At 44.4% G+C, this 12,294-nt stretch overlaps 1 protein-coding gene across 1 annotated transcript in view; it reads left to right on the top strand.

Moving 5' to 3' along the window:
- ADGRG4 (adhesion G protein-coupled receptor G4) overlaps window positions 1–12,294 on the top strand; it is a 1,571,349-nt gene that overhangs the window by 1,413,422 nt on the left and 145,633 nt on the right. The window contains exon 22 of the mRNA XM_069612803.1: window positions 1,947–2,048. Coding sequence (XP_069468904.1) covers window positions 1,947–2,048 — 102 coding nt within the window. The remainder of the gene's footprint in view (window positions 1–1,946; window positions 2,049–12,294) is intronic.

Genomic DNA, 12,294 nt, shown 5'->3' with positions numbered 1-12,294 from the left:
GAGATTTTAGGGCTGGAGCGATGCAGTCCCTGGGCATGAGGCCAAGAATGCGTCCTGCAGCCCTATTCTGGATTAGTTGAAGGGGTGAAGAGAGGATACAGGGAGATTGAGGAAAAGGCTGTTGCAATAGGGCAGCCTTGAGAGGACCAGAGCTCTGGAGACATTGAGTTTCTGGGGGAAGATGAGGAAAGGGATAATGCCTCTGAGGAGGTGCAGCTGATAGTGGTCCTCCTTCTTGGCATGGTATGTGATGTGAGGAAAGAGAGAGGAGTCAAAGATGACATCAAAGTTTTATGCCTCACAAGAGGATTAGGGGAGCGAACCCATAGAGGGTGGCCAGAGGCAAGGAGGGATCAGGGGTCCCATTGAGAAGGATCTCAGTCTTACTGGCATTAAGGCAGAGGTCATTGGCAGCACACCATGCCTGAATAGCAGTGAAACAGTCAGGGATGAGAGAAAAGTAAGAGGAGGAAGTAAGGGGAAGCTTGAAAGAAGGCTTGTGTCATCTGCATAGCACTGAAAGTGAGGAGAGAAGGAGATCAGGTGGCCCAGAGGGGCAAGGTAGATGTTGAAGAGCCACGCGAGAGGATAGAGCCTTGAGGGACGCTGCAGGTGGAGAGTGTGATAGGGGAGAGAAAAGGGCCCAGTTGAACATGGAAGGTAGGTCGGAGAGGAAAGAGGTCAACTAGTCCAGTGCCAGACCTGTGATGCCAAGGGTGTCACTGAGTCGATTTGCCAGGGGGGCATTATTGACCATGTCGAAGGCCGAGGAACTATCCAGAAGGATAAAAACATATGGAGAGTTGGAATCGAGATTTGAGCGCAAGTCTTCCCGGGTGATTAGTATTGCAGTTTCCGTGCCTCTGGCTGCTCTGAAGACAGACTGGTGGTCGTGGAGACAACCAATAGATTCAGTGTGCTGGATCAGTTGGGAGATGACCAGCTTCTCCAGGAGTTCACGAAGGAAGGGGGTAATGGAGATAGGGTGGTAGCTGGCAGGAGGTGTCAGCAGAGGGTTTTTTGAGGAGAGGATGCACAAGGAAGTGTTTGAGGGGTAGCGGGAAGCCCATAAGGACTCTGCCAGTTACTGTCACCCCAGATGTGGTAGGTATGTTAAGTGTGCTATGAAGAAACTTGAGCAGCTATAAAAGCAGCAAAAAAACTAGTGTTGAGGAACAATCTGTATGCACCGGTCCAGTCTGAGTGAGTGATATTATCATAACCATCCACAAGTACGGCAGCTCAATGACAAACTGGTGAAAAGGCTAGCAATACAACTTTCACCATCAACCTTTGTGGAAAACAACACATTTGGGGAGCTAATGCAAGTGCTAATGGCCATTGGCAAATTCCTAGATGAACTTACTTTGCGTGCAATGCTGTTTCTGAGTGGCAAAATGCAGTAGTTATTATAGCGAGAAAGTCATTGAACAGGTTGGAGGGTAGGGAAGTCCATTTTACAATGGATCTGTTAGCAAGCAGTCAAAAGACTGACCTTATGGCTGTACTAATGCTTTGTGTGACCTACCAGTCTAGGAGCAATACTGCTGAGCAAGAAAGGTCATCACACCAGCAGCAAGCCTCCCACCCAATTGATGTTATTTGTGCAATAACAGGAACATTTTTAAGGTCCGGACTTCACGTTTAACTATAAGCGAAACTCCACTGAATTATTAGGCATTTCACATCAATAATGTGCTACCACTTTAAAAAAAAATGTCATTAAATGAAGGATCTGTAGGAAACATACTTCATTAGCATAATATCTGATAGGAAATTGTTAAACTAATTTACCACTATTGTCAATCAGTACAGTCAAATGGAGTTTTAATACGATACATGTGCAGTGGTGAGGGCACGCTGCACCTCTGGAGAATGAGAATGATGTAGAGCTGTGGAGCAGATGAGAGCGTAGAAAGATGATCATTCTTTGCCTTCTCTTTCAGGATTCTTCATTTTTCTCTTCCACTGCCTGATGAAGGAGAATGTTAGGAGGCAGTGGAGGCTCCACCTGTGCTATGGAAGGTTTCGATTGGATAACTCGTCTGGTAAGTCAGACGCTCCTTTATGTCTACCATGACCTACAATGCCTTCCTTGCACCACTATCTCATTTTAGGTCATCAGGTATCTAATAAATACGCTTGTTCATGGATATCATTAAAGTGAGCCCCCACCTAATGCACCATTCTACAAAAATGCCTTTTTTACAGCTACTGGAAGGGTGTCTCCTATAGTCCATTGTCCGGGCAGATCCTTTTATGTATTTCAAAGCTATGGCAAACATAGAAAAATTGGAGAACTGACTACCCCTCTCTCCGCTGATATCACATAGCTTGGTGAGACTTTTAAAGCATTTGCGTTATGAAAATCAACACAAACTCACTTCATATAAATCACCACACTAGCGGGTTCTCCCCCCGCCACAAGAGCACAAACACTTATTTGGAAAAAAAACAACCACTTAATTAACTATCAATAAGACCTAAAAATTGTTTTCTATACAAAATGACATCTTTGATGCAAAGTTAACAATTACTCAAAACACTGTTATTGGACATCCACATAGATAAGAGAAAAAACAGGAATAACAAATATAAACTGTAATTTCAATGGGGTGAATATCAATATCTTGAAAAATTCATACTTATGAACAGACTTTTGCTGTTTACAGTCTTACAGATAGTCGACACGTTTCGGCCTTGACATATATGAGACACTATCTCTAGTGTCCTTTTCGGTTAATTTCTAGGGCCTTCATAAGGACAAAATATTTCTTGTAATCAGTTTCTTAATATTGTATACCCCTTTAATGACCGGCATCGGTTACAATGTAATATGGGCGTGAGCATGTCTACTTTGAACCCCTTGATTTTAGGGTTTTATCATTTCTTTCAGTAGAGGGACCAACTCTATTGGTATCCTGATGACTGTTCATATTGTTTCTGAACTGTCCTTTCCGTTCGACATAGTCATTTTTTCATGAAAGGAAACACCTTCCTTTGCATCAGACAGTAATATTTTTTTATACCCGTGCTTTGGATTCTTTCTCCTTTTCGCCAAACAGAACCAGTGCGTCACCTCATTATTATTTCCAAACGTGACAGCAGCATTCCTCCAATCAGGTCGCGAGGAGCAGTAGACCCAAAGTTATGGGCAATTCTCCTGGAACCAGTGAGTTCAGAGATCCTACCTATAAATCTAAGGACGATATTTGCTTATCTAAAGGGAACAGGAAAAAGAACCTGAAGGCAAGTGTATAAAGAAGTATCCTGTTGGGAATGTGGAATTCAGCACAAGGAGAATGGAGAGACATAAAGCCTGTTTATTACAACTAGCCTACAGCATTATAGGAGAATTGAGAGAGACAGGGAAAACACCAATTATGATCCACCTAGACCCTAAGAGCCAGCAACATTGTTCCTTTAAACTGGTATTTCCTCTTTAGCAATGATGGGGGTAGTCCAACAAAGGGGAGCAAGGTAAATAGGGATCCTATTGTGACGAGTAAGATACCTAGACTTTTCTGCCCAGCAGGTAATGGCGACATTTACAATCCAAAGGTAAGTGAGCTACGAGTGGAGTCAATGTGCCTGTGGAGAAGAATGGAAGTCCAGTGTGCTGAAATTGTGGACCCAGAATAAAGGGATTGGGCAAGGTTAGGTGCGGAATATAATATGTCCGCATAACCGATACAGAACCGAACCCCAGGGGACTTTCCTTCCACACAGTCACCTTATAGTGTATGTGTCCATTTACGGGGTGTGATTTCTTTGGGTAGGTACCAAACACGGAGGACTGATGCACATCCAATAGGGTCAAATGATACTAAGTATACCCTGTATGTTTAGGGATGCAGATATGTATTCAGAGGGGGGAAAAGGGGGAAAAGGAGTTATGTGTCGATTGTCAAGATAACTCTGAAGAACTGTCTATTCTGAATCCCACTAATAATTGTGTGAATCTGTGCTTCATGATGACTGCCCCTGTCTTCTCTGTTTACTAGTTTATGCTATTCCTGTAGATGTCATATCTTGGAAATCCAAAGAGCACACAGGTTGCAGATACCAGCCCCACATGGGTTGTGCCTTGCAACAATTCTTACTGTTGAAGATTGTGAAAAAGGGAATATGGGAGAAATTGAAAACGTAGAGTGTTATCACCCACAAATCATGTGAGAAGCTTCACAAGACTTTTATATTTTTATAAAAGTGCACGTACTTGCAAAAGAAGATGCATTAAAAGCCTGGATATCCCGTCACTAGAAACCAAAATGTAACTGTCGAACATATGCTTTTAAGCACATGTAACACTCGCACAAAGAATGTCAAACATGATCAGAGGGGGTTGCATCGATCAGAGGGCTCTCACAGATTTAATAAGAGAAAGGCACCAGGAAGGAAAAGCAGTAGCTGTGAAGAGAGGAGCAGCAGTGGCTCTGAGATCCCGGTAGTATAAAGTCCCGTAAATAATATGACACCTGGATAAATTGCCCTCTTAACTATAGGCTTCAAAAATAGGTTGAAGCTCAACGGTGGTAAACCGAGGTCCTAATTGTTGGACACACCAGAGTTTCTGCTAATTGGACTTCGGATTTCTGGCCACTGTTACTGGGACCATTGCCGGTTCCTGTGGATTTGGTTAGGAACCTGGGTTTGAAGATATCTTCGTCTTTATCTATGGGAAGTCAGATTAACACCATCTGTGGCATTGGTTTTCTTAAATTGAAGCAGTTAAAAAAAGTCCTTCCTTTTATTCCTGAAGGTTTTCATGCCAAAGTAGTTCCAGCCTCCCACAATGGTATTATTGATTACTGCAATGCTATTTACCTTTCACAGCCGGCATAGTTAATTAATCGCCTGCAGATTTTGTAAAATGCAGCAGTCTGTCTGATTAGTGGGATCCCATATAGCCACCATGTCACCATGGCTCGCCAGTCTTTGCACTGGTGCCTGTTTCAGCCCGAATCAAGTTCAAGGCTTTATGCATTATTCATCGAGCTTTGAACAGAAAGGGTTGTCTGTCCATACAGGAAAAATTGCAACGTTATTGTCCTAGAATTTCCTTATATCTACGGATGCAGTGTTATTGAAGGTTCCCAGTTACTGTAGAGAACGGTTGCAAGGCAGAGCATTCTCTGTCGCTGGTCCAAAGCTTTGAAATGCTCTGCAATTGGCTTTATGATATACCACAGAGTTTGAGCCTTTCAATTGTAGGCTAAAAACCTATTTGTTTGCGTAACTTGATGTCTCTCTTCTGGTATCCTATTGCACCATGAGGCCTTTGGTGATAGTGCCCAATATAAATACATGATGATTGATTGATTGATTGATTGATAGGTGTGAGAAACCAAAAGGTGTCTCACCCGCTAGTCCCCGGGGATCTGTCATCCAGGTGGCCAGGACACGGCCACCGCTTTTCGATCCAGTTCCTGGGGGTGGACCAGTGCGGGAGGATCACCTGGGTGAGAGGTCTTTAGGGAGTGGGAGTGAGACACCGGATGGTGAGACATGGTATCCCTCCCCGTGTTACACCTTTACCCCATCCTACCAGGTAGGATACAAGGGAATTTACCCTCCCCTTTCGCGTCAAAAACACTTCCACACAGCCCGCTCTGGGAGAAAACAGACTCACACTCGAGAAGTGTACCTGACATGTCCCGCTACTATGGTCAGGCGAAGTCAGGCAATTAATGACAATCACTCACACTTGACTTCCATTAAACTTCCCAACATGGATAAAAGGAAGAGCAATTAGAGCACACTATGAGCGAGCAAAGCACATGAAGGAGCAGCAGTGTTGAGTCGGCAGCTGAACAAGGGAAGTAAGATGGGAAACCAAGAAGGGTTTGCCAGGAGAGAAATACCATTGACCTTCCTGGCAAGAAACCGTTACTTTCAAGAAACCTTTGAGGCAGAAAGCATAAGGCCAGGAAACCAGACTGAAGAATCCTGCATTGTGTGTCAGAGATACCGAAGGCCCTCCCGCATAACCAACCAAGGTGGGGAGGAGCGGCAGATGCCAGGGTAACATCCTTGGCTCCAAGAACAAAGAAGCATTAGAGAGATCAACACAGCCAGTGAGTTGGGGAGACTGATTCAAGACCGGTCTGTGTTGAAGTCAAGGTTGCAAGCGGCAACATTGTATAACGAGCGCTGGAACAAACATTGTTAAACATGTGTGATGAAAGATGTGAGTAAAGTTAAACTGCTAATGAATGTTTGAACTTGAGAAGGAAAGATATAATACTGTTAACAGATTGGTCCGGCACCGTGAGTGTACTCAATCAAAGGTCTCTGTAAGGTATCCCGCCAAGTGAAACAAAAGCCAAAAGATTGATGAGAATATTGTATGAATTGAATCAAAGTGGTCCTGCAACGGTTTAAGCAAAACACATCGCACATTCGAAAGACTTTGATTTTGATATCAAGAGGATCCGAGCCCCAATGAAGGAAATCAAGAGTAAACATTGTGGTACAAAGGGGTCCAAGCCTGAATGAGCGAGACCCATGATAAATACTGGAAGCTAGACTTTTTGCATGTGAAGATCCTAATAGAAATATACATTTGATATTTGTTTGGTACAACAGGCCCTCTGCAGTAAGAGACTGTTATAGGAAAAGACTTTGGCAGAAGTCACTGATGTCTGTGCTTTGAACTGTGTCCTCATGGTTGGGAAGCCAGAGTGTGTGTGAAGCTCAAACATGCCACCTTGCCCTGTGCTGAAAAGGTGGGGAAGGGAAGCCAACTGCACAACCGTCCTGACATATTATTTCTTAAACACTTTTCTTTGTTGCATACATTACTGTCCCACACCCTATTGTATTTAGACATAAGGATTGGCAATAGGTTTATTAGTATAGGCCTTTTTTATTTTGACCGAGACTCGACTAAGACTATATTATTACTATTTGATGGTCGTAGCTTGCTCCCATGCCTAGATTTAGGTTAGATAGGCGTTCAACCAACCCATTGAAGTTCAATAAACAACCTTGGACTGAGATCACTTGTGTCCTTCTTCACCTTTTGTTACCATGCCTTCCTTACATGTGCTGTCAGAGTAGGCTATGATTTAATTGACAGAAATTGAAAACCCATGGTAATCGTCATACCACCAGAAGGAGAAAATAGGATTGTAGAACTCCTTGAGTTGGACAGAAGATACACCATAAAAGAGACCTTGGGCCTCATTGCGAGTTTGCCGGTCTGGATACAGCAGTGCCAGTAAGCTTGCCGGTACCGTTGTATCCAGACCGGCAAACTCAGAGTTGTGCTCGCGGGGGGCTTTCATTCCGCCAGGTCTGGCCTGGTGGAATGAAAGGCACCCACAAGCACAGAATGCCTGTAACACAGACACTGTAATGATTGGTGCCGGTGCTACAGGCATCCCCATTCCCATTGAGCCAAATGGGGCTCAATGGGAATGAGATCATCTGATTCCGGCACAGCAAAAGGATAATTACCGGGTCCAGCGGGGCCGAAATACCCCAGTAATTGCCCATTCGCGGGTGCCAGATTTTTTCGCAAGTTTGGAGGTAGCCTGCCTGTATTACAGGGATGGCTACCGCCAAACTTGTAATGAGGCCCCTTTGTTTTCCCAGCTTCAAGTCCCAATTGGTCAACAAGATTTGTTTTTCAAAACCCAGGTATTTTTGGATACCCTTCCACTCTCCCACTAAAATATCCAACAATGAGATCTAATAGTCTTAGAAATAAGACCCGCACATATCCTCATTAGACCTAGCGCACTGAATCTGCCTTTCCCCCAACCGTTTCTTTTTGGAACCAGATTAGTGTTGGTTCCTGGTCCATCTGCTGTAGAGATCAACCTACCAAGGTCTTCCCCTCCATCAGAGGAGTCAGACAACTTCAAAACCCTCTCGCAAGAAGTTGAGACCCTTTATTGTCTGACTCAGAAAGTGTCACGGAAGGAACCCTTACTCCCCTGGAAGACATGGCCAACCTTGAAGACATCATGGCCCAACTAGTTGCCCATCAGATTCAGGCCGAAGCCCGTCTTCAAGGAAATGTAACAACATTTGTTGAGTTACAGGCAAGACCCCTACTACTTCAAGCAATACTACAACCTTATCAGGAGGGTGAAGGCATAGGGAATTTCTTTTTGAATTTGGAGCAATTAGCTGAGTAATTGGGATGGGAAGAAAATCTAAAACAATGTTATCTGGGGCCCCTATTTATAGGTAAGCTACATGCCGCCTACCAGCTACATAACTTTGCCCAGGGGGCTACCTTTATATTCATAAAAGAAGGACTTCTTAAAAGGGTTGGACAAACCTGTAACTTCAATTGACAGAAATTAAGGGCTATTAGATTAAACCCTGGTGAAAGCCCCCTCGAATCGGGGGAACAAATTAAGGACACAGTGGGCCTCATTAGGGGTCTGTCAGTAACCATTCTGTTTAACCGGCAGGTTTCTGCAAGACCCGTTATGAATTACCAGTGCCTAACTTCCCGGTGCCACCAGGCTATTTTGAGTCCGTTGAGCCGGAGGTCAGGCACGGTTAATTTTGTAATTCCCATTGAGTCCGATAGGGTGCCTCAGAGTTTGATCTAGAAACCTTCAACATATGTCTATGCTAGTCTTCAACTGACTTTACATATGAAAACGCCCTTGTAAATGGAAGGCCTGTAAAGGCGCTAATATATTCAGGCAGCAAACAGACCGCCATAAGGGCTGATTTGGTGACAACAGCAGACCTAGAAAATGCAATTCTAGTTAGAGTCACGTGTAAACAGAGATAATTAAGTCTATCCCAAGATACTTGTGTACATTCACATCAGGGAAGAATCACGGCTGGTGTCATCTGCCATTATTCTTGAGCTGCCCGTAGAAGTCATCATGGGAAGAGACTTCTCTGCATTTTCTACTCTTTCCCAAATCCCTACAGAGAATTCATACCCCAAAATTGTTGGCAACTTGACTGTTACTCCCAAACATCTCTGGTGTGGGTGTGCCGGAAACAGAACCTCACAAGCCTACCATTCACCAAAAGCTTACGACCAAGCATAAAGAACACCTAATAACAGGTTCACCACCTCCATCGCAATTAATAGGATACATTAGGGAGACAAATATGAACACCCCGCCTTTAACAAGTCAGAGGAAAAGAAACTTGTGGAATATGCAAGAGCACCTGGATACATCTTTTCCTTGCTATCTCCAGGGTCCTAAAATTAAAGTACACTAGAAAACACCAAGCATATCCAACTCGCATTAGGCAACGGTATGTGAGAAACCAGAAGGTGTCTCAACCGCTAGTACCCGGGGATCTGTCATCCTGGTGGCCAGGACACAGCCATTGCTTTTGGATCCAGTTCCTGAGGATGGACCAGTGCGGGAGGATCATCTGGGTGTGGGGTCTTCGGGAGGGGGAGTGGGAGACCAGATGCAGAGATGCGGTATCCCTCCCCCTGTAACACCTTTACCCTGTCCTACCAGGTAGGATACGTGGGGACTCCCCTCCCCCCACCGCTTCCCATCACAAACTCTTCCATACGGACAGCCGCTCTGGAAGAAAACAGACTCACACCCGAGCAGTGTACCTGACATGTCCCGCTACTATGGTCAGGGGAAGTCAGGCAATTACTGACAATCACTCACACCTGACTTCTATTAAACTTACACAGATAAAAGGCAGAGCATGAGAGCACACTGAGTGAGGCAAAGCACATGAAGGAACAGGAGTTTCAAGTCGGCAGCTGAAGGAGGGGAGAAAGATGGGAAAGCAAGAAGGGTTATCAAGGAAGGAAATACCCTTGGCCTTTTTGGCAAGAAATCGTTACTTTCAAGAAACCATTCAGGCAGAAAGCAGAAGTCCAGGACAACAGACTGAAGAATCTTGCATTGTGCATTGGAGATACTGAAGGCCCTCCTGCATAACCAACCAAGGTGGGGAGGAGCAGCAGCCGCCGGGGTATCTCCTGCAAAAACAAAGAAGCAGTAGATAGATCAACACAGCAATTGAGTTGGAGACCGATGCAAGACCAGTCTGTGTTGACGTCAAAGTTGCAAGCGGCAACATTGTATACCGAGTGGTAAAACGAACATTGTTAAACATGTGTGATGAAAGATGTGAGAAAAGCTAAACGTCTGATGAATGTTTGAACTTGAGAAGGAAAGATATGATACCGTTAACAGAGTGGTCCAGCACTGTGAGTGTACTCAATCAAATGAGGGAGATCCATGGCGCGAGCCCGAATGAGGGAGACCAAGAGTAAACATTGTGGTACAAAAGGGTCCAAGCCTGAAGGAGGGAGACCCATGATAAATACTGGATTACAAGTGATGGTAGGGCGGTGTAATTCCCCACCAGTCACTGAAAAACACAACCAAACCAGCATATTCCTCTTTCTGTCTTTCACCCACTCATGTTTCCTCTCCCTCTCTCCTATGCTCTCTTCCTACATCTTGCTTCACTTTCTTGATTCCCTCTCTCTAACCCCTTTCTCTGTTTCTTCTTTTTCTCTGTGTTTCAGCTTTTTGCTCTTTCTCTCCCTTTCCCTCTTTCTTCACTTCTAATCACCCTCTCTTTTCTTTTCCTCTTCCTCTGTCTTTCACCCACTCATGTTTCCTGCCTCGCCATTCTCTCCTTTTCTCTTTTTGTCGCCCTGACACTCGTTTCCTTTCACTTTTTCTCCAGCAGTCATTTACTCTTTCTCTTGCCTTTTCGATTGTGCTCCTTTCATATCTTTTGTCCTCTTCTCTAGTCTCTGTTTCTGTCACTCTTTCTGGGTGGCACCCACAAGCATCCTGACACTTGGAAGAACCGGTTCCATGTCTTAAAATCGTGGCAAAAATGGCTGTGATTACAAATATCATGTAAAAAATGCCGTGGTTTTTTGCGCCACAATCATGTAAAGGATGCGGCGGACACCTCCACAACCCCTGCTCCCCTCAAATGGTATAAGGGGTACACCTTTACCGGGTCAAACCACAGCATTTTTGCCGTGATTTATTTTTACCAGCGACATTTTTGCCACAATTTTATTTCCTGATACCGAAGAACCATGACACTTTATTATTTACCCTATCCTGGCACTATTGATTTTGTAACTTTCAGTGGCTGTTTATTTTTTATTCTAAATGGTGTTTTGGCTTTGTGGCAGGTTTGTAGAAGGGGTGGATGGAGTCAGTGAACTCGTTTATAGAGAGACCCATGTTTTGGGGCTTGAGACATTCCAAAATATGAGTCATTTGATTGTATCAGATTCAATTTTCCTGTTTAATGGGAACCAAGAGGAAATATGGTGGGGCGAGGAATTTGGTGGTGGATTGCGGGGGTAGCTTGCAGAGAGCAACCAGCAGTGGGTGTACTAGATAAGTGGTCAGAGGTTCGCTGTGGATGAGAAGATTCTCCCTTCTGTGTAGCATTGAGTGGTGGGAGTGGTCATCCAAGCAAGGACTAAGAATTCTCTGGAGAAGAGAAAAGAGTTGACCTTAAGACACCAACTGAAGTCTTCAAATAACATAAGCGGCCAGAGGAAAGGGACAGGTGGGAAAGAACGGTGGAGAAGTATTCCAGAAATGTTTGCGACTGAATTGGGGCCAGTAGCAGGTGATCACATTTTATTTATAGGAATGATTAAAGGATTGAGTCTAATCAGTTTTCAAGAAGAAGTTGGATTATCTCTAAGCGGGGGATGGGAGCAAGGCTTTTTGAATGCAGTATACTCCAGCTCCTCTTCTGGGGGGTGTGTTTTGTTTCATAAAGCAGAGTATCCCAGTGAAATAAAGAGTCAAAGGCCGGAAGAGAAAACGTCAAAACCATGTTACTGTCATCAGGAGGTGTTCCAAATGCAAAATGAGATCAGAAATGGTGTTTGCAAGGAGGCTCGCTGACCTGTCACTGGTTTAGGATGTGCAGACACTCCACCGCCCTTTCTTTGGATCAGACTTCAGAGGCCCAAGCAGCAAGTGATGAAGAGAGCAACAATCCAAGTGGAAGAGAAGATCAAGAGCAGCTATCATGCATCTTTTTACTAGCCTGGAGACACTTCTATACTTCCCACAACCATATGCCCAAAGTAAGAAAGTTTCCCCCTCATGGTTTGGCAAACATCCAACCAACCTACCTGCAAAGGAAGCAATGCTATAAAGATTTATGTACAACATGGAATCGTAAAGTTACCCCTACAATAATGGCATTTGAACCTAAGTTGTACACACCAGTGAAAAAGCCATTTACAGCTGCCACGAGAAGCACTACGCACTGCATCATCGCGCATCTCATGGCAATAGCCTCATCTCCAGCCCTGGGACCAAGAAACGCAATGGC

The sequence above is a fragment of the Ambystoma mexicanum genome, chromosome 5p (assembly GCF_040938575.1).
Source record: "Ambystoma mexicanum isolate Mex_15411 chromosome 5p, UKY_AmexF1_1, whole genome shotgun sequence".
Classification (NCBI taxonomy): domain Eukaryota; kingdom Metazoa; phylum Chordata; class Amphibia; order Caudata; family Ambystomatidae; genus Ambystoma; species Ambystoma mexicanum.
The sequence above is the reverse complement of the archived record's forward strand: the minus strand, read 5'-3'. Positions and strand labels throughout refer to the sequence as shown.